This window comes from Bufo gargarizans, chromosome 4, assembly GCF_014858855.1.
Source record: "Bufo gargarizans isolate SCDJY-AF-19 chromosome 4, ASM1485885v1, whole genome shotgun sequence".
NCBI lineage: Eukaryota > Metazoa > Chordata > Amphibia > Anura > Bufonidae > Bufo > Bufo gargarizans.
This window is the reverse complement of record NC_058083.1, coordinates 377,173,386-377,196,648: the sequence shown is the minus strand read 5'-3', so window position 1 is coordinate 377,196,648 and position 23,263 is coordinate 377,173,386. Positions and strand designations below refer to the sequence as shown.

Sequence of the window (23,263 nt, the reverse complement as noted above, 5' to 3'; positions counted from 1 at the left end):
CAAATCTTCGTTCATCTCTCTAGTTGTCCTGAGCAGAGGGCTTTCTCTATGACATCTTTATGCCCTTAATTTAGGAATCATATAATTATGTAACTAAAAGAGTTGAGCGGACACCTGGATGTTCGGGGTAGAAGGGTTTGCTGAACTTCACAAAAAAGTCTGAATTCAGGACCCGAACTTGACCCCAAACCCGAACCCTATTGAAGTCAATGGGGACCCAAACTTTTGAGCACTAAAATGGCTGTAAAAATGTCATGGCTTTAAAAATGTCAAGGGCTAGAGGGCTGCAAATGCCAGCAAAATGTGGTTAAGAGCATGGCAAGTGCTCTGCAAACAAATGTGGATAGGGAAATTACTTTAAATAACATAAAATACGTAAAAATTAAAAATAATAATCTTGATCTAGGAGGACGAGGTTCTTGTGGAGTAGGAGGTTGAGGAGGCAGTGGATGTGGCAGTGTAGGTGGATGTAGCGGTGGAGGAGGAGGTAGCCTACACTGTTTTTTGGTTTTAATTTATTATAATTGTTTTGTTTAAATTAGGGTACACCACAAAACATTGGGAAGTATAACCTGTGATAACCCACTCCAGTCGTGCTAAACACACGTTCAGACAATACACTGACTGCAGGGCAGGCCAGCACCTCCAAGGGCAAGCTCATTCCATGTGCCCATTTTGGAGACCCAGAAGTTGCAGGGGGCAGACTCATCAGTCAGTACATGTAGGCATGTGCACACATACTGCCCCACCATGTCGCATATCCCCGTGATGTTTACGATCCAATTGGATATCGGCTCTATCAACTTTCGATGTTCTTTTCTGCGCCTACCATGTTAATCACGGTTAGCGGTGAATCAGGGTTTCACGCTGGAGAGGGAGTGTGAGAAAGGGATAGCACATCCAAGAGAGATCAATGGATGAAATTGAATTGTGATTGAGCGGAAATGTGGGTGACGCTATGAAAACGGAAGAATCGAAGGAAAGGAAGGGGTGCGCAGCAATTACCCACTCCCGACTCGGGTAGGTAGTGACAATAAATAACAATACAGGACTCTTAAGATGCCCTGTTATTGGAATGATTATTAAAAAATTATAGGGAATGTCACTGGGGTATTTTGGATTTGGAAAGGTTAGACCGGAGAAGCCCTGCTGCCACTTTGTTGACTCTAGATAACTTCTGCCTGATCGGACGTCCCTGCTACGTCCATGATCCATTTGGATATCTTCTCTATCAACTTTCGATGTTCTTTTCTGAACCTACCATGTTGATCACGGTTATCGGCGAATCAGGGTTCCACGCCGGAGAGGGAGCGTGAGAAAGAGATACCACATTCAAGGGAGGTCAATGGATGAAATTAAATGTTGATCGAGCGGAAAAGTGGGACAAATTATTAAAGCCGAAGCTTACAAGTAAAGGAGGTGGTGTGCGTCAATTAAAGAAGAATTTTGAAATGTAAGTCCCTGTCACCTATGCAGAACAGTGGTTTGTATAAAGCAAAATTGGTAAACTGTCACCTGACAATATAACTGATGATTTTTTTGAAATGTATGTCCCTGTCACCTATGCAGAGCAGTGGTTTAATCATGGCAAAAATTGTCAAATGTCACCTAAGAATGTAAAAGACAAATTAGTGAAAAGTTTTTACCTGTCTACTAGGTATAGCAGTGGTATATCACAGCCCAAAATTGGTGAATTTCACCCGAAAATGTAACAGCAAATTAGTGAAATGTTTTTACATGTCTACTAGGTATAGCAGTGGTATATCACTGCCCAAAATTGGTGAATTTTACCCGAACATGTTACAGACAATTTAGTGAAATTTTTTACCTGTCTACTAGGTAGAGCAGTGGTATGTCACAGCCAATAATTGGTGAATTTGACCCAAATATGCAACAGTCAAATTAGTGTATTTTTTTTACCTATCTACTAGGTAGAGCAGTTGTATATCACAGCCAAAAATTGGTGAATTTCACATGAAAATGTAACAGACAAATTAGTGAAATTATATAAAATAAAATACCTAAAAATTAAAAAAATAAATAAACTTGATTTATGAGGTGGAGGTCCATAAGGAGTAGGAGTTTGAGGAGTTTTAGGAGGCGGTGGACGTAGCGGTGTAGGTGGAAGCGGCGTTGGAGGAGGACGAGGTAGCCAACACTGTTTTTTTGTTTTAATTTTTCCCTTTTTTAAATATATTTATTAGGGTACAGTCCAAAAGAGTGGTTGAATATCCAAAACACAACAATGAGCAATTGTGCTGTAGTACAACAATGGCTGGGTAAGGCCGGTATAAATGTCTATTCTGCACAAGGTATGGACATTGGCTTGTCCACATTGGCTGTGGACATGCAGCTGCTCTTGCCTGTGATAACACCCCCTGTCGTGCTAAACACACGTTAAGACAATACACTGGCTGCAGTGCAGGCCAGCACCTCCAAGGCATAAAAGGCAAGCTCAGGCCATCTGCCCAATTTTGAGACCCAGAAGTTGAAGGGGGCAGACCCATCATTCAGTACGTGTAGGCATGTGCACACATACTGCTCCACCATGTTGCTGAAATGCTGCCTCCTGCTAAGACGTTCCATATCAGCTGGTTGTGCTGGTTGTTGTAACGAGCTGACAAAGCTTTTCCACATTTCGGCCATGCTAACCATGCCTTCTGAGGTGCTGGTGGTGCCCCAGTTGTGTTGGCGACCTCTTTCTCCTCCTCTGCCTTCGCCTTGTGCTTCCACTGTGCCCCCGCTGTCAGGTGGGAATGCCATCAGCAGCATGTCTAACAGCGTGTGCTTGTACTCGCGCATCTTACCATCATGCTCAAGTGACGATATGTTGTCCTTGTAACGGGGATCCAGAGCATGGCCACCAAGTAATCATGGCCACCAAGTAATCAACACAAGTTAGAATGTGGGCAACTCAACGGTCGTTGCGGAGACACTGCAGCATGTAATCACTAATGTGTGCTAGGCTGCCCAGAGGCAACAAAAAGCTGTCCTCTGTGGGAGGTGTATCGACTGTGTCCTGTATATCCCCCCAGCCACGCACCAGTGATGGCCATGAGTTGGTTTGGGTGCCACCCTGCTGTGAACATGGTTCCTCCTCCTCCATCTCATCCTCCTCCACCTCATCATCCTCCAGAACTGTGCCCCGGCTGGACAATTGTGTACCTGGCGTGCAGGAACCCACCATCGGAGCCACTTGTGAAAGACTGGCCAGAAACCTTATAAAATTATCCCTCTTCCTCCTCCTCCTGTGCCACATCCTCTTCCATCATCTCCAGCAGCGTTTTTTAAGGAGACATAGAAGTGAGATAGTAACGCTGAGAACGGCGTTATCGGCACTGGCCATGTTGGTGGCATACTCAAAACAGCGCAACAAAGAACACAGGTCTCGCATGGAGGCCCAGTCATTGGTGGTGAAGTGATGCTGTTCCGCAGAGCGACTCACCCGTGCGTGCTGCAGCTGAAATTCCACTATCGCCTGCTGCTGCTTGCACAGTCTGGCCAGCATGTGCAAAGTGGAGTTCCACCTTGTGGGCACGTCGCATATAAGGCAGTGAGCGGAAGGCCGGAAAGACCGAAGACGGCCCACACTTTATGCTACAGCTCTGACATATAGGGGTAATTTTTAATGGAACCTCTGCACCACCAAATTCAGCACATGCATCAGGCAAGGGATGTGCGTCAAACTGGCTAGTCCCAGAGCCCATTTCGCCCATTATCCCACACCATCAGGCCGGGCTTGAGGCTCACTTGCATCAACCACTCATCGGTCTTTTGTTCAAGGCCCGTCCGCAGTTCCTGCGCAGTGTGTTGTCACCCAAACAGATAAGTTTTAAAACTGCCTTCTGTCGTTTACCCATGGCTATGCTGAAGTTGGTGGTGAAGGTGTTATGCTGTGCAGGGAAGGGATGGCACGCCTGGAAAAGTAGTGGCGGCTGGGCACGATGTACTGTGGGACAGCCACCACCATAAGGCTTTTAAAATTCTCTGTCTCCACCAGACGGAATGACAGCATTTCAAAGGACAGTAATTTTGAAATGCTGGCATTCAGGGACAGGGATCGCTGGTGAGTAGGGGAGTACTTCCTCTTCCACTCCAGTGTTTGGGAGATGGAGAGCTGAACGCTTCCATGGGACATTGTGAAGATGCTTGGTGACCCAGGTGGTGGTGTTGCTGGCAGATCCTCTGTTTGTGGGGTGGCAGGTGCCACTGTCACTCCAGAGGTGGATGAAGAGTCTGAGACTGCAGCAGAAGAGGAAGCAGGAGGAGCAAAAGACCTTTCTTGGTTTTTGAGGTCTCTACTCCATTGCAGCTCGTGCTTTGCACTTAGATACCTAGTCATGCAGGTTGTGCTCAGATTGAGAATGTTTATGCCTCGTTTCAGCCTCTGATTGCACAGCGTGCAAACCACTGGTGTCTTGTCGTCAGCACATTATCTGAAGAACTGCCACGCCAGGGAATACCCTGGAGCTGGCTTTGGTGTGCTCAGTCCCTTGCTGCAGTGATCAGTAGCAGGGGTACTGTCTAGGGGACGGCCACTCCACTTTTGCACCCTGCTTCCTCTTCTGCTGTGCTAGTGGCTCTGTGCGACCACAGCCTCTTCCTCCGAAGTACACAAGTTACTTGCATGACCTTGATTCCATGTAGGGTCGAGGATCTCATCATCCTCCACATCATCTTCCACCCAGTCTTCACCCCTGGCCTCCTTGTCGGTATGCACACTTTCAAAAGCCACAGCAGTTGGCACCTGTGTTTTGTTATCATCTGAGATGTGCTGCAGTGTTTCTCCCATGTACTCATCTTGAAACATTAGTGGTTGGGCATTGGTGCACTCAATCTCTTCCACTTCTGGGGCAGGGCTATGTGGATGGCCCTGGCAAACCCTGCTAGAAGAGTCATCAAAAAGCAGAAGAGACTGCTGCATGACTTGGGGCTCGGACTGCTTGGCTCATTTGCAAGCGGGTGAGGTGAAAGACTGATGGACATTGGCTGCAGGTGCCAACTCTGATCTTTCAGCAGGAGACTGGGTGGGAAACCAAGTAAAGGAACAGGAGGCACTGTCAGCAACCCAATCTAATATCACCTGTACTTGCTCTGGCCTCACCATTCGGAGAGACGCATTAGGCCCTACCAAATACCGCTGAAGTTTCTGTCACCTACTTTCACCTGAGGAAGGTGTTTTACTTGTGCGTGTCGCTGGCACAGATCAACCACGTCCTCTCTCTGCAGCAAGAGCTCCACCAGCAGCATCATGACCGGGGCCACGTCCCTTATTTGATGCTCTTCTCATATTTCTCTAATTTAGGATCTTGCCCAAAATGGGTGTTTTTTTAAGAACAGAACAGCAGTATCTAACGTGTGTATCCCACACTGACAGATGCAGCAAAGGCTGCAAAATTAAGTATTTTGCCGAAAATGGGTGTTTTTTTAAACCCAGAATATTATTGCAGCATTTCAAGCTTGTATCTCACACTGACAGATGCAGCCAAGGCCGCAAATTTAGTATTTGGCCCAAAATGGGTGTTTTTTGAATAACAGTATAGAACAGCAGTATCTAACGCATGTATCTCACACTGACAGATGCAGTGCAGCAAAGGCTGCAAATTTTGTTTTTGCCCAAAATGGGTATTTTTTTAAACCCAGAATATTATTTCTGTATTTCAAGCTTGTATCTCACACTGACAGATGCAGCCAAGGCTGCAAATTTAGTATTTGGCCCAAAATTTGTGTTTTTTAATAACAGAATAGAACAGCAGTATCTAATGCGTGTATCTCATACTGAAAAATGCAGCAAAGACTGCAAATTTAGTTTTTTGCCCAAAATTGGTGTTTTTTAAACCCTGAATATTATTGCAGTATTTCAAGCTTGTATCTCACACTGACAGATGCAGCAAAGGCTGCAAATTTAAGTTTTTGGGCATAAATAGGTGTTTTTTAATAACAGAATAGAACAGCAGTATCTAACGCGTGTATCTCACACTGACAGATGCAACAAAGGCTGCAAGTTAAATTTTTTGCCAAAAATTGGTGATTTTTTAACGCTAAATATTATTATCTGTAAAGAATAAATCAAGGCAACTGGACGTACTGTAGATTTCTTTAAAACGTTTCACTCGTTCTTCCAATGAGCTTTCTCAATTCTGAGTGACTGTACAAAAATTCTGGGAATACATATGTAACTGAATCAACATCTGGTAATTATACCCAGCATTGGGTCAAAGGTGTTGATTCCATTATCCTAATTGGAGTCAGTAGGTGATAAAGACTTCCCAGAAAAAGGTGTCAAGACAGCATTGTATGTGGCAGACAATAGATGTCTAACCCCCCCCCCCCCCCCCGCCTCTATTCAAGCTTGGCTTCTCCATTTTTTTACGTAGATGGCCTCCTTCATGCCTCGTTTGTACCAATCGACCTCCTTATCCAAGAACCTTCACAGACCTAAATATTATTGCAGTATTTCTAGCTTGTATGTCACACTAAAAAAATGCAACATAAGCTCCAGATGTAGGGTATTGCCAAAAATTGGTGTTTTTTAAACCCAGAAAATTATTTCAGTATTGCAAGCTTCTATTTCACACTGACAAATGCTGCAAAGGCACCAGATGTAGGATATTGCCAAAAAATTGATGTTTTTTAAACCTAGATTATTATTGCAGTATCTCAAGCTTTTATCTTACACTGACAGATGCAGTCAAGACCGCAAATTTAGTATTTGGCCCAAAATGGGTGTTTTTTTAATCCTAAATATTATTGCTGTATTTCAAGTTTGTATGTCACACTAACAAATGTAGCATAGGCCCCAGATATGGGGTATTGCTTAAAATGGGTGTTTTTTTAAACCCAGAATATTATTGCTGTATTTCAAGCTTGTATCTCACACTGACAGATGCAGCAAAGGCTGCAAAATTCAGTATTTTGCCCAAAATGGGTGTTTTTTTTAAACCCAAAATATTATTGCAGTATTTCTAGCTTGTATGTCACACTAAAAAAATACAGCATAGGCCCCAGATGTAGGGTATTGCCAAAAATGTGTGTTTTTTAAACCCAGAAAATTATTGCAGTATTTCAAGATCAGATTTCACACTGACAAATGCTGCAAAAGCCCCAGATGTAGGGTCTTGCAAAAAATGGGTGATTTTTTAAACCCATAAAATTATTGAAGTATTGCAAGCTTCCATTTCGCACTGACAAATGCTGCAAAGGCACCAGATGTAGGATATTGCCAAAAATTGGTGTTTTTTTAAACCCAGATTATTATTGCAGTATTTTAAACTTGGATTTAAATGTCACAAAAGCACATATGCTGTGCTGGTGCACTGAGCTTGCATAAAATGGCCACCATAGCACACCTAACTAACAGATGGATAAAAGTTATTTTTCTCGGTCACTGGGCTCAGGGCAGGGTAAAAAGATTGTATACTGCACCCAAAAAACTAAATCTAGGTAGATCGCTGAGTTAACAAGCACTTCTGATTAAAGATTCTTTCCTATTATCTCCCTCACAGCATCAGCATCCTCTCCCTACACTGATCAGAGCAGAGTGACGTGCAGCGCTACGTGACTCCAGCTTATATAGAGGCTGGGTCACATGCTGCACTGGCCAATCACAGCCATGCCATTAGTAGGCATGGCTGCGGTGGCTTCTAAGTGCACAGAGTTAAACACTTGTTGATTGGCTGCTTTGCAGCCTAAAAAGTGCCATAAAATAGCCAAACACCGAACCCGAACTTTCACTGAAATGTTCGGGTTCAGGTCTGGGGTCCAAAAATGCTAAAGTTCGGTACAAACCCGAACTTTACAGTTCGGGTTCGCTCAACCCTAGTAACTTATAAAAAATATTTGCAGACAAAACATTTTCCAAGCTCTTTATGTAAATGTTCTCATGTCAATGACCCATACCTTTCCTTTTACCATGTAACATGAACCTGAAAGTAAATTTATATAAACCCACTTGGTATTTCTAATGAGAAACAGTAACTACAATAGCCACCCCACCCACCTTGCAACTCAGAAAATTTACAGTAATTTACAATTGTATTTTCTTACCAAAAGAAAAAAGAAATATTCTTCCAGTATATTGAGAAAGTTTGCCAAAGATCAGCGAACAGACGGCATTGGTTGCTGCAAAGCATATCATCACATATCCAACAAAATGTATTCCCAGGGAGCAGGTAACATAAGACTAAAAAAAAGAGATAATTTTATTGACAGATTTGTTTGTTAGAATACACTAAGAGTAGAAAAGATTAAGTAACATCCTTACATCAAGTAATGTACACTAAGGCTACTTTCACAATTTCGTTTTGGCTTTCCATTTGTGAGAACAGTCATGGGCTCTCACAAGCGGTCTAAAACGGATCAGTTTTGCGCTAATGCATTCTGAATGGAAAAGGATCTGCTCAGAATTCATCCGTTTGCCTCCAATCAGTCTCCATTTCGCTCTGGAGGCCCGCTTGATGAAACTAAGCCAAAGGGATCCGTCCTGGAAAACTATGTAAGTCAATGGGGACAGATCCGTTTTCTCTAACACAATCTGGCACAATAGAAAACAGATCTGTCTCCCATTCACTTTCAATGGTGTTCATGATGGATCCATCTTGGCTATGTTACAGATAATACATACGGATCCGTTCATGATGGATGCAGATGGTTGTATTATTGTAACATATCTGCCCAAAACGCGAGTGTGAAAGTAGCCTAACCTGTACTTAAAATAGTCCCCATGCATTTTAAAAGCTTGTCAACTATTTCAGAATAGCTTATTTGTAAATATAGTTGTGTCAGTCTAGAAAACCTCCAAATAGTACTAAAACATCCTCAGCGGAAACCTTTTTCCTTTTAGTTTGGAAAACTCTATCAGGGTAGGTGTAGTCCAGACTGTTTTGTGCACAGAGGATTGTCTAGACTGGATAAGTTGTAGCAAACCCCCAGTCTGTCCTTAAAATGAACATCTAATCAACTTTATGCTGACTGTACTGAGGGCAGTATGAAGTAGTGACATAATCATTGCAATAAAGGCCTTGAAAAGAATCAAATCTACCTGAGAAGAGTCCTTGTTATTCATGATCTCCTGCTCTCCCCCATCTGCTCATGGTTGGCAGTTCTCTCCTAGAGAGATAGGGAGAAAACTAGGTAGAAGCCTGTCAGTCATCAGCAGGGGGCAGGAGAGCAGGACTTCATGAATAACCAGGACTCTTCTCAGGTAGATTTGACTCTTTTCAAGGCCTTTATTGCAATGATAATGATGCTGGTTCTCAGCAACCACTTACTTTTAGCTCATGAGCGACACACCGCTGACATCAGCATTTCTGTCACTACTTTATACTGCCCTCAGTACGGTCAGCATAAAGTTGATGACAGGTTCCCTTTAAGTACTGTATATTCAAATTGATCAAGATTTATTTCATTAAAAGAAAGATGCACATGGCTTGGGGAGATCACTCAGATGCACAGATATTTCGTGAAAAGACTGACAGGGTTCTATTGCCTTTAATGTCTCTTCATAAGAGAGATCTGTTTCTGGCCTAGCTTTTGTAGATTCTCGGGCTGCAGATAATTTTGTTTATTTTGATTTTGTGTTTGGTTTGGGATTAAAATTACTTAAATCATCTGAACCAATTCTGGTATCTGGGCTGGACACAACTCCTTTGGCAGGAAGATTTATTCAGTACTAGCAGAAGGACCTGGCTTTGCATGGGAATATTTCATCTATTTCATTCAATGTTTGTGTGTGTCGTTAAAACATATCGATATTATCATTCATTTAAATCGGGCTGCAAAAGATGGGGACCGCAACAGTTGTCAGTGCTCCCTGTACAGAGAGAGAAGGGATAGAATAGAGTATAGCCATTCCGGTAAAAATGTGAAAATAAATACAAGACGGATCCGTCTGTCCGCATGACAAGCGGAGAGAAGGATCCGTTCCTGCAATGCATTTGTGAGACGGATCTGCATCTGGATCCATCTCACAAATGCTTTCAGTCACATCAAAATCAGCGGATCCGGCGGGCAGTTCCGATGACGGAACTGCCCGCCGGATCACACTGCCGCAGGTGTGAAAGTAGCCTAGGTGGCTGTTTCTTCGCCAAAATGCCATTAACCATTACCACACCACACTAATAAATAATGCAGTTGCGCCTGCCAGGCTTGAGCAGGTATATGTGTGAATAGGGAAAATGCTGAGAACCGGCTGTACCTCACAGTGAGGTACAGCCAGATCTCAGTATCTTCCCTAATCCATATTTACACATATACCTGCTCAAGCCTGGCAGGCACAGCTGCATTATTTAAAGGGGGGGGGGGCATATATATTTTTTGCTATGGGGCCCAGTCATTTCTAGCTACACCCCTGCCCCACCCCTTAAAACTGACCCCCCTCCACAGTTCTCCCCAGTTCCTTTAAAATGGGACCAGCACAGCAGCCCATCTCCTTAACTTTGACCTTTACAGCAGCCCACCCCTTTAACAGTGTGTTTCACAGCACCCCACTCCCTTGAGAGTGACCTCCTCAGGGGCTGCCCCCTTAACAGTGACCTCCACGGTACTCGCTGACTTAACAGTGACCTCACAGTACCCAGCCCCATTAACAGTAATCTCCACAGCGAACGCCTCTTTAACCCCTCAGTCCCCATGCGGCTTTGGGGGGGACCCGAAGGCATGGAAGGCAGCGCGATCTCTAAAAAAGGCATTGCGCTGCCTTCCAGTGAAGAGCCTGTGAGATCCAGCCCTCTGGATCTCACAGGCCCCGGAAGCTGTATGAGTAATAAACACAGTATTACTCATACAGCCAATGCATTCCAATACAGAAGTTTTGGAATGCATTGTAAAGGAATATACCCCCTAAAGTTCAAGTCCCAAAGTGGGACAAAAAATAAAGTGAAAAAAAAAAAAATAGTTGAAAAAACGAAGTTTTCCCCCACCCCCAAAAAAAGTTTCAAGTAAAAATAAACAAAAACGTCATTTTCCCCAAATAAAGTAAAAAATAGGGGGAAAAAAAAGTATACATATTAGGTATTGTAGCATCCGTATCTAACGGCTCTATAAACATATCACATGACCTAACCCCTCAGATGAACACCGTAAAAAATTAAATATAAAAACTGTGCTAAATAAACCATTTTGTTTGTCACCTTACATCACAAAAAGTGTAATAGCAAGCGATCAAAAAGTGATATGCACCCCAAAATAGTGCCAATCAAACCGTCATCTTATCCCGCAAAAAATGGGACCCTACCTAAGATAATCGCCAAAAAACTGAAAAAAAACTATGGCTCTCAGAATATGGAGACACTAAAACATGATTTTTATTTTTGTTTCAAAAATTATATTATTGTGTAAAACTTACTTAAATAAAAAAAATATATACATATTAGGTATCGCCGCGTCCGTATCGACCGGCTCTATAAAAATATCACATGACCTAACCCCTCAGATGAACACTGTAAAAAAATTAAATAAAAACTGTGCTAAATAAACAATTTTTTGTCACCTTACATCACAAAAAGTGTAATAGCAAGCGATCAAAAAGTCACACGCACCCCAATAAAACCGTCATCTCATCCCGCAAAAAACATACCCTACCCAAGGTAATCGCCCCAAAAACTAAAATAATTATGGCTCTCAGACTATGGAAACACTAAAACATGATTTTTTTTTGCTTTAAAAAATGAAATCATTGTGTAAAACTTACATAAATTTTAAAAAAGTATACATATTAGTTATCGCCGTGTCCGTATCAACCGTATCTATAAAAATATCACATGACCTAACCCCTCAGATGAACATCGTAAAAAAATTAAAATAAAAACTGTGCTAAATAAACAATTTTTTGTCACCTTACAACACAAGAAGTGTAATAGCAAGCGATCAAAATGTCACACGCACCTCAAAATAGTGCCAATAAAACCGTCATCTCATCCCGCAAAAATCCTACCCTACCCAAGGTAATCGCCCAAAAACTGAAAAAATGATTGTGTAAAAAGTATACATATTAGGCATCGCCGCATCCGTGAAAACCTGGTCTATAAAAATATCACATGATGTAACCTGTCAGATGAATGTTGTAAATAACAAAAAATAAAAACGGTGCCAAAACAGCTATTTCTTGTTATCTTGCCTCAAAAAAGTGTAATATAGAGCAATCAAAAATCATATGTACTTTAAACTAGTACCAACAATAATGCCACCCTATCCCGTAGTTTCTAAATTGGGGCCACTTTTTTGGAGTTTATACTCTAGGGGTGCATCAGGGGGCTTCAAATGGGACATGGTGTCAAAATAAATAGTCCAGAAAAATATGCCTTCCAAAAAATTGCATTCCTTTCCATCTGTGCCCTGCCGTGTGCCCATACAGCGGTTTACGACCACATATGGGGTGTTTCTGTAAACTACAGAATCAGGGCCATAAATATTGAGCTTTGTTTGGCTGTTAACCCTTGCTTTGTTACTGGGAGAAATGGATTAAAATGGAAAATGTGCCCAAAAATTTAAATTCTGAAATTTCATCTCCATTTGCCAATAACTCTTGTGGAACACCAAAAAGGGTTAATGACGTTTGTAAAATCTGTTTTGTAAACCTTGAGGGGTGTAGTTTCTTAGATGGGGTCACTTTTATAGAGTTTCTACTCTAGGGTTGCATCAGGGGGGCTTCAAATGGGACATGGTGTAAAAAAAAACAAGTGTATATAACAAGTAAAGGACGGCTCTCCTCTAATCCAGGATGGCAAGGTGCACCAATCAGATGTCGTACCCTAGTCACCAGACAACAATAGTAATATGGAAAAGATGGGCACTCTTATAACTGGTCCACGCAGTAAGCAAAGCGATGACTTTAATTATAACAGTACATAGATATATACAAATAATCACTATAATATGACCTAAACAGAGCTATACCCTCAGTGGGTTAAAATGGTATAAAATATACTAAAATATCAAATAAAAGATCAAATAAAAGATCATAGAATATCGGTCCACTGATATAGCCAATCGATATAACTATGGATACTAGATGCAATATGCGAAAAAAAGGGATCTGTCCAGACTACAATTAAGCTGGCGGACTGCCTATCTTCTATTGGTTATAGCAGTGCCCGATATCAAGTGGTTTTCCACAATTAAATAAATAGATTCTCCACAAATAAATTCAAAGTGTTAGTGTGAATATCCCAGGTGTTAACAAAATAAATCAATATAAATCAATATTAATAAAGGTATTATACCGGTGATAGTGCAATAAAATGAAAATAAGTAAATGGTTATAACATTATTCAAATCAATATAGTGTTCATTATCCGTATAAAAGAATTTATAGTGTCTCTGGAGACTCGACAATAGGTAGGCAGTTCGTCTTGCTAAAGGTTAATCTTTCTGTAATATTATAATAGATCTCCTGAAAAGTATATTTGTGATCTCCTGGGAATCGGCTTTAATTTTCAGTGTTCAGTCCACCCGATTCCTAGGGATACACTATAATCCGCAACTTTGCAGTCCAACAGGTATCTAATTAGGCAAGTTTTGGAATCGAGGGCATCAGTGCAGTAGAATACAATAAGATGATTATATTACAGTACACAGAAGTGCAGCAGTATTTGATTGTTTACTCACGTATAGTCCTGCTTTTCCCACCTTGGCGTCCCACGTGGTGTAGGTTCAGGATACGATTAACTTCTTGGCAGTGTATTAAAAAGCTGCCTTACTGCTGGGCAAAAGTACTGTGCAGGCTGGTCTTGTGGGTATACAGATCCGGCTGTGAATGGGAGCAATTGCTCTAACGCTGCAAGTTCACAATGGATTCCTTGATTCGGATCGGTGTCCCACCTGTTGTACTCAGCAAAGGTGCTTCAAGCTCATCCGTTGATCGCTGCACTGTGTCCAAAAAGGCCGCAATTCATTTATCCTTAGAAAGCGCTTTCTTAGTCCAGCAGATGATTTTTGACTATCATAGTTGAAGACTAGCCGGTTTTTTATCAGGTCCAATACCTCCACGCCAGACGCGTTTCGAAGGTTAGCTTCCTTCTTCCTCAGTGGCTCTCTTGGATCTGACTAACTTGGCGGCTATTTATTTATTTTCCCTCCAAGGGGACTCTATGTTAAGCCCGGAATGGATCTGAAGGATCTGGGCTTCGCAGATACAATTTTCATATATTGCGGTATTCATGCGATTCATCTGCGGTTTTCTCTGTATTCATGCGTTTTTTGTATCAAGTGATCTTGAGTCCACCAGAAACATTATTCATGTCTAGTTTTTGTTGTAGCTAGTTGCGTTTTACTCTTATATAAATAGTTAGGTCACATGTCATAATGGCTAACTTAATTTTACGCATTTTCAGGAGCACATTTCTGCATATATATATATATATATCAAGAAAAAATGGCGGCACTGATGCAAAAACCGTTATGGTAAGGGTGCACGTCTCCAGGGGAATAGGTTTCTTACCCCAATAGATAATCAAAAAAAGATGAAGGGCACTCCGATGAAAAGAGCAAAGGAACTTTAATCACCCACGGTGGTGCAACGTTTCGGTTCCACACTAGAACCTTTTTCAAGCAGAGTAACAACTCAAAATCACAGTATTATATACAGGTGAATTAATTAACATAGTCATCATGTGATCACACTCCACCCTGTGGGTGTGTTTACAAAACTTAATCATCCAATGAACAACAATGTATACATCGAGTAAAAAAATATAAACAAAGTGTACATGTGATAGACATCAGTGTATAACAATGTATATGACATACATATTTGTAGGCAATGTGTCTGTGGTCACATATTCCATCAATCAATTGCAATATCAATGTGTCCGATCAGTGCAGACTATAGTGATACATATTTGTGAGAGAGAAAAGCTGAGGGGGCCGGCGATCCAGAACATACCAGAGAGGTGAAGTCAAACCTGTCACGCCGCTGTTCGGCGTTGTAAATCCTTCGATGCGCAGACGTGACCAAAGCATCGCATCAATCCGGGATGTGTAGGCCAAAGACATCCGGCGTCATCAGATACAGCCGCAACGTCATCTTCCCAAGCCTCACCCCATGCGCATGCTCAGTGGAACAAGTCTGTTGTAGACGCCATCTTGCTTGAGGGAAACGGACCACTACGTCAACCCACTCCGTGTGTTACATCCTAGCCACTTATTAAAGGGTATGGGCACCTCAGAAAGAAAGGGACAATCCGGAACCCAGAATGTCTCCCATCAGGTCCACATGAAGTTATGCTGCGACCACGGAATACGCGATCGCTGCACAAACCGCAATATGGATACTGAGTGCCCTCATACCCGGGAGGGATCTCCTCTTCTGGGCATAAGGATGTCACAGAGTGTAGACAGTAGCTAAAGGTCCTATCGCTCAAGCTATCCATGGTGTTTTGTAATATAACTATATGTCAATTCAAAACAAATATTGTACAGGCGTATACAAAACAGTAAAATAACCAAAAAGGACGTAAAAAACATCACACATGACCCTCTCCTATGTGGTATGTTGGGATCACCCGAACCGCCTCCGCCAATCCTCAAATGGTGAAATGTCAATGATCTGTGTGAAAAAAAGAAAAATAAATTAATAAAGCGAGAAAAATATATTTGAGTTATACAACTCTCTTAGTGTATACACGAAGAGCCTAATAACACCAAAAGCGACATATGCGGCAAGACACCCTACAGAACATCCCCAAAGTTGTAGTCAACATTTAAGCCATGAGGTTTGAGGCTGCCCAACCTGTGAATCCAGCTAAGTTCTCTATGTCTCAATGTCTTGGATCTGTCCCCACCTCGCCTAGGTAGGGGAATGTGATCCACTATCCAACATCTCAGGTCGCCTTCCCTGTGTTTAGCTTCCGTAAAGTGTTTGGATACCGGTAGATCTATCCTTTTCTTTCTGATACTCAAGCGATGATTGTTGAGGCGAGTCTTGAGCTCTGTGGTTGTCTCCCCTACATATAGTAGGTTACATGGACAAGATAATATATAGATCACGTAGCTGGAGTCACAGGTTAGGTGAAATGAGATCTGGAAAGATTCACCAGTCCTAGGATGTAAAAAACACTTCCCCTTCCGAATATATTTGCAGTTGACGCAATTAAGGCAGGGATAACAACCCAAGCCCAACTGCGTCAACGTAGTCTGTCTCAAGGCTCCTTTAGAGCCAATATCTGCCTTCACCAACTGGTCCTTCAGATTTCTAGATCTACGGTAGGAGAGAAGAGGTGGATGTTGAAATTCAGGAATGTCACTAAAACATGTGCCTAATAGGCCCCAATGTTTTTTCAAGATCCTGTTGACAGAAGGACTATGTTCACCATAGATTGAAATGAATGGAATCCTGGCTGTCTTACGGATAGCCTGCCGTGATGTTAATAGATCAGCCCTTTCTAAATTCTGCACTCTGCTGATATGTTCATTCAATAACCGTTTAGGGTAACCCCTGTTCTGAAATTTGAGGGCCATGGTACCCAAGGTCTCTTTCAATTTAATCTCATTCGACACTATCCGCTTGGCCCTGAGGAACTGAGAAAATGGCAATGATTGTATCATTTTTCTCGGATGGGAACTATTAAAACAAAGTAAGGTGTTTACATCAGTAGGTTTTGTGTACAATTCAGTATAAAGCACTCCTTCATTAAGCACAACTTTTGTGTCTAAGAACTGAATCTCAGTCCTGGAGTGAATGAGGGTAAATTGCAGATCCGGGTTATGGCTATTGAGAAAATCATGGAAATTGACCAATTCCGCCTCAGAACCTGTCCATATGAGGAAGATGTCGTCAATGTATCTCCACCACCTCAGCACATGTCTGAAGTGGTGGGACAAATAGACGACATCTTCCTCATAGCACCGCATAAAAATATTTGCGTAGGTTGGGGCCACATGGGACCCCATTGCCACACCCCGCTGTTGTAAATAAAATGTATCTCTAAATAGAAAGTAGTTATATTGCAATACAATCTTAAGCAATTCCACAATAAATTCGCAGGCCTGTGGGGTGTATGTGGATGTTCTTAGCATTTTTTCAACCGCCTGGATACCCCTCTCGTGCACTATCGAAGTGTATAGTGACGTGACATCAAATGATGCCAGAATAATTGAAGGCACCTGTGTCAAGTCGACATCCTGAAGCTTAACAAGAAAATCTGACGTATCCTGTATATAGGAAGCCCCGCTCGTCGAGAACTCCCGTAGGACTTTGTCTAAAAAGACGGCAATGCCACTGAACACAGAATCACTGCCCGAGACAATCGGACGTCCCGGGGGATCGGTGAGGGTCTTGTGAATCTTGGGCAGCACATAGATCACCGGAGTAACCGGATGTGCTACCTCAAGATATTCACAAAGACCCCCATCAATGATGCCTGCAGCCATAGCCTCTCTCAGGCATCTACCTATAACATCAATAATCATAAATTTAGGATCCGAGTTCAGAACTCTGTATACATGCGGGTCTCCCAACTGTCGCATGATCTCACTTACATACTTCTCAGTGTCCATCACAACGATCGCACCCCCCTTGTCGGCGGGCTTCAAGGTAAGGGTGGGATCGGATCTGAGGGACCTGAGAGCCTCAGCCTCAGTTGTAGTCAGATTGGGATGTCTGAAGTCCACGCCATCCTGTGAGGATGACCTGAGTTCAGAGATACCCCGTCTGACCGCAGCAATGTATGCATCCACTGCTGGTTCATTCATGATTGGTAAAAAACTGCTCTTATGAAATAGGTTGAGAGACCCCATGGTGAACTCACTCAACCTAGGCCTGACCACTCGTTCCCTATTGTGCGACCATATTGCTAATTTGATACGGCGGAAAAAAGAAAACAAATTACATTCCAACTCAAACCAATTGGTGCGTGAACTAGGACAGAATGAAAACCCCTTTGTAAGAACACTCACTTGAATGGGGGTTAATTCCTTGGAGGATATATTTACTACAGTAATTTCCTCTTTGCTGTGCTGGTCTTGGACACTGTCGGTCGAACCTTGTTGTTCCGCAATCTGCCTGCACCTCCTGTGTCCACGTCCGCCCCTCCTGATGCGTCGTTGTTTCCTTCTGGTAAACGTGGAGTCATCTCTAAAAAAGACTGCTTGTCATTTGAAGATGCCTGTGTCGTTTTTCTCCATCTCCTTACATCACGCTGCTGCGTGCTGTATTGCCTCTCAGTTTGCCAATTGTAGACGTTGCCTTTTTTATAGTCCTCTGTATCTCTGCACCACTTTGTTCTCTTGCTTTCCTCTGATTCTAGTTGAAATTTCTTCATTAAACTAGATGTATCTTCCATATATTTGCTGAAATCCTCCGGGGGTAAGGAAGACTGCAGAGTCGCCTCCACATCCCCTATTTCAGACTGTAAACTTAGAAGTTCATGTTGTAAATATTCAATATTTAATAAAATAAAGTCCAAAGAATATCGGTTGGATAGAGCCTCAAATTTCTTGCAAAAAAGGGGATTGTTATAAAAAAGATTAGGTCGGATGCTGGATCGCATTCCTCTGGGAATTTTCTGTGTTCTATGGTATTCCCCCAATGTCATCATGTGCAGACGAAGGGAGACCATACGCTTAGAGATTGCCTCAAACTTGCGCTTTAACTCCTTAATTGAAGGGGTGTTGAGAAAGGCGGCATCTCCACCTATGTCGCGCAGGATGCGTTCAGCGTCTTCTAATGTGTATACACAACCACCGGGTGAAGCAGGTTCAAAAACAGACATATTGCAAAAACGTATATGCAAATAAAAGAGATGGCACCGTGCTCAGCCAATAGACCACAATATTTCAAGAAAAAATGGCGGCACTGATGCAAAAACCGTTATGGTAAGGGTGCACGTCTCCAGGGGAATAGGTTTCTTACCCCAATAGATAATCAAAAAAAGATGGGCGGCACTCCGATGAAAAGAGCAAAGGAACTTTAATCACCCACGGTGGTGCAACGTTCCGGTTCCACACTAGAACCTTTTTCAAGCAGAGTAACAACTCAAAATCACAGTATTATATACAGGTGAATTAATTAACATAGTCATCATGTGATCACACTCCACCCTGTGGGTGTGTTTACAAAACTTAATCATCCAATGAACAACAATGTATACATCGAGTAAAAAAATATAAACAAAGTGTACATGTGATAGACATCAGTGTATAACAATGTATATGACATACATATTTGTAGGCAATGTGTCTGTGGTCACATATTCCATCAATCAATTGCAATATCAATGTGTCCGATCAGTGCAGACTATAGTGATACATATTTGTGAGAGAGAAAAGCTGAGGGGGCCGGCGATCCAGAACATACCAGAGAGGTGAAGTCAAACCTGTCACGCCGCTGTTCGGCGTTGTAAATCCTTCGATGCGCAGACGTGACCAAAGCATCGCATCAATCCGGGATGTGTAGGCCAAAGACATCCGGCGTCATCAGATACAGCCGCAACGTCATCTTCCCAAGCCTCACCCCATGCGCATGCTCAGTGGAACAAGTCTGTTGTAGACGCCATCTTGCTTGAGGGAAACGGACCACTACGTCAACCCACTCCGTGTGTTACATCCTAGCCACTTATTAAAGGGTATGGGCACCTCAGAAAGAAAGGGACAATCCGGAACCCAGAATGTCTCCCATCAGGTCCACATGAAGTTATGCTGCGACCACGGAATACGCGATCGCTGCACAAACCGCAATATGGATACTGAGTGCCCTCATACCCGGGAGGGATCTCCTCTTCTGGGCATAAGGATGTCACAGAGTGTAGACAGTAGCTAAAGGTCCTATCGCTCAAGCTATCCATGGTGTTTTGTAATATAACTATATGTCAATTCAAAACAAATATTGTACAGGCGTATACAAAACAGTAAAATAACCAAAAAGGACGTAAAAAACATCACACATGACCCTCTCCTATGTGGTATGTTGGGATCACCCGAACCGCCTCCGCCAATCCTCAAATGGTGAAATGTCAATGATCTGTGTGACATGACCCTCTCCACTGAGAAGTATGTAAGTGAGATCATGCGACAGTTGGGAGACCCGCATGTATACAGAGTTCTGAACTCGGATCCTAAATTTATGATTATTGATGTTATAGGTAGATGCCTGAGAGAGGCTATGGCTGCAGGCATCATCGATGGGGGTCTTTGTGAATATCTTGAGGTAGCACATCCGGTTACTCCGGTGATCTATGTGCTGCCCAAGATTCACAAGACCCTCACCGATCCCCCGGGACGTCCGATTGTCTCGGGCAGTGATTCTGTGTTCAGTGGCATTGCCGTCTTTTTAGACAAAGTCCTACGGGAGTTCTCGACGAGCGGGGCTTCCTATATACAGGATACGTCAGATTTTCTTGTTAAGCTTCAGGATGTCGACTTGACACAGATGCCTTCAATTATTCTGGCATCATTTGATGTCACGTCACTATACACTTCGATAGTGCACGAGAGGGGTATCCAGGCGGTTGAAAAAATGCTAAGAACATCCACATACACCCCACAGGCCTGCGAATTTATTGTGGAATTGCTTAAGATTGTATTGCAATATAACTACTTTCTATTTAGAGATACATTTTATTTACAACAGCGGGGTGTGGCAATGGGGTCCCATGTGGCCCCAACCTACGCAAATATTTTTATGCGGTGCTATGAGGAAGATGTCGTCTATTTGTCCCACCACTTCAGACATGTGCTGAGGTGGTGGAGATACATTGACGACATCTTCCTCATATGGACAGGTTCTGAGGCGGAATTGGTCAATTTCCATGATTTTCTCAATAGCCATAACCCGGATCTGCAATTTACCCTCATTCACTCCAGGACTGAGATTCAGTTCTTAGACACAAAAGTTGTGCTTAATGAAGGAGTGCTTTATACTGAATTGTACACAAAACCTACTGATGTAAACACCTTACTTTGTTTTAATAGTTCCCATCCGAGAAAAATGATACAATCATTGCCATTTTCTCAGTTCCTCAGGGCCAAGCGGATAGTGTCGAATGAGATTAAATTGAAAGAGACCTTGGGTACCATGGCCCTCAAATTTCAGAACAGGGGTTACCCTAAACGGTTATTGAATGAACATATCAGCAGAGTGCAGAATTTAGAAAGGGCTGATCTATTAACATCACGGCAGGCTATCCGTAAGACAGCCAGGATTCCATTCATTTCAATCTATGGTGAACATAGTCCTTCTGTCAACAGGATCTTGAAAAAACATTGGGGCCTATTAGGCACATGTTTTAGTGACATTCCTGAATTTCAACATCCACCTCTTCTCTCCTACCGTAGATCTAGAAATCTGAAGGACCAGTTGGTGAAGGCAGATATTGGCTCTAAAGGAGCCTTGAGACAGACTACGTTGACGCAGTTGGGCTTGGGTTGTTATCCCTGCCTTAATTGCGTCAACTGCAAATATATTCGGAAGGGGAAGTGTTTTTTACATCCTAGGACTGGTGAATCTTTCCAGATCTCATTTCACCTAACCTGTGACTCCAGCTACGTGATCTATATATTATCTTGTCCATGTAACCTACTATATGTAGGGGAGACAACCACAGAGCTCAAGACTCGCCTCAACAATCATCGCTTGAGTATCAGAAAGAAAAGGATAGATCTACCGGTATCCAAACACTTTACGGAAGCTAAACACAGGGAAGGCGACCTGAGATGTTGGATAGTGGATCACATTCCCCTACCTAGGCGAGGTGGGGACAGATCCAAGACATTGAGACATAGAGAACTTAGCTGGATTCACAGGTTGGGCAGCCTCAAACCTCATGGCTTAAATGTTGACTACAACTTTGGGGATGTTCTGTAGGGTGTCTTGCCGCATATGTCGCTTTTGGTGTTATTAGGCTCTTCGTGTATACACTAAGAGAGTTGTATAACTCAAATATATTTTTCTCGCTTTATTAATTTATTTTTCTTTTTTTCACACAGATCATTGACATTTCACCATTTGAGGATTGGCGGAGGCGGTTCGGGTGATCCCAACATACCACATAGGAGAGGGTCATGTGTGATGTTTTTTTACGTCCTTTTTGGTTATTTTACTGTTTTGTATACGCCTGTACAATATTTGTTTTGAATTGACATATAGTTATATTACAAAACACCATGGATAGCTTGAGCGATAGGACCTTTAGCTACTGTCTACACTCTGTGACATCCTTATGCCCAGAAGAGGAGATCCCTCCCGGGTATGAGGGCACTCAGTATCCATATTGCGGTTTGTGCAGCGATCGCGTATTCCGTGGTCGCAGCATAACTTCATGTGGACCTGATGGGAGACATTCTGGGTTCCGGATTGTCCCTTTCTTTCTGAGGTGCCCATACCCTTTAATAAGTGGCTAGGATGTAACACACGGAGTGGGTTGACGTAGTGGTCCGTTTCCCTCAAGCAAGATGGCGTCTACAACAGACTTGTTCCACTGAGCATGCGCATGGGGTGAGGCTTGGGAAGATGACGTTGCGGCTGTATCTGATGACGCCGGATGTCTTTGGCCTACACATCCCGGATTGATGCGATGCTTTGGTCACGTCTGCGCATCGAAGGATTTACAACGCCGAACAGCGGCGTGACAGGTTTGACTTCACCTCTCTGGTATGTTCTGGATCGCCGGCCCCCTCAGCTTTTCTCTCTCACAAATATGTATCACTATAGTCTGCACTGATCGGACACATTGATATTGCAATTGATTGATGGAATATGTGACCACAGACACATTGCCTACAAATATGTATGTCATATACATTGTTATACACTGATGTCTATCACATGTACACTTTGTTTATATTTTTTTACTCGATGTATACATTGTTGTTCATTGGATGATTAAGTTTTGTAAACACACCCACAGGGTGGAGTGTGATCACATGATGACTATGTTAATTAATTCACCTGTATATAATACTGTGATTTTGAGTTGTTACTCTGCTTGAAAAAGGTTCTAGTGTGGAACCGAAACGTTGCACCACCGTGGGTGATTAAAGTTCCTTTGCTCTTTTTGTCGGAGTGCCGCCCATCTTTTTTTGATTATATATATATATATATATATATAAAATCTATAAATGTATAAAATCCACTACAAAGTTCTTTGACATTTTATATTAGATATTTGACACATCGTATCCATTTTATCTATCAGCGGATATATATATATATATATATATATATATATATATATATATAAAATTCCGTTAAATTAGTGTTACTAGATTGCCTTATATATTACAATTTATTATTAAGGCTTAATTATTTCTTTGTTAAAACTTATTTATTTAT

General features: G+C 42.4%; 1 protein-coding gene across 1 annotated transcript in view; it reads right to left on the bottom strand.

Moving 5' to 3' along the window:
* LOC122936338 (protein unc-93 homolog A-like) overlaps positions 1 to 23,263 on the bottom strand; it is a 411,461-nt gene that overhangs the window by 70,314 nt on the left and 317,884 nt on the right. Inside the window, exon 6 of the mRNA XM_044292489.1 lies at positions 8,047 to 8,182. Within this exon, the coding sequence (XP_044148424.1) occupies positions 8,047 to 8,182 (136 nt within the window). The remainder of the gene's footprint in view (positions 1 to 8,046; positions 8,183 to 23,263) is intronic.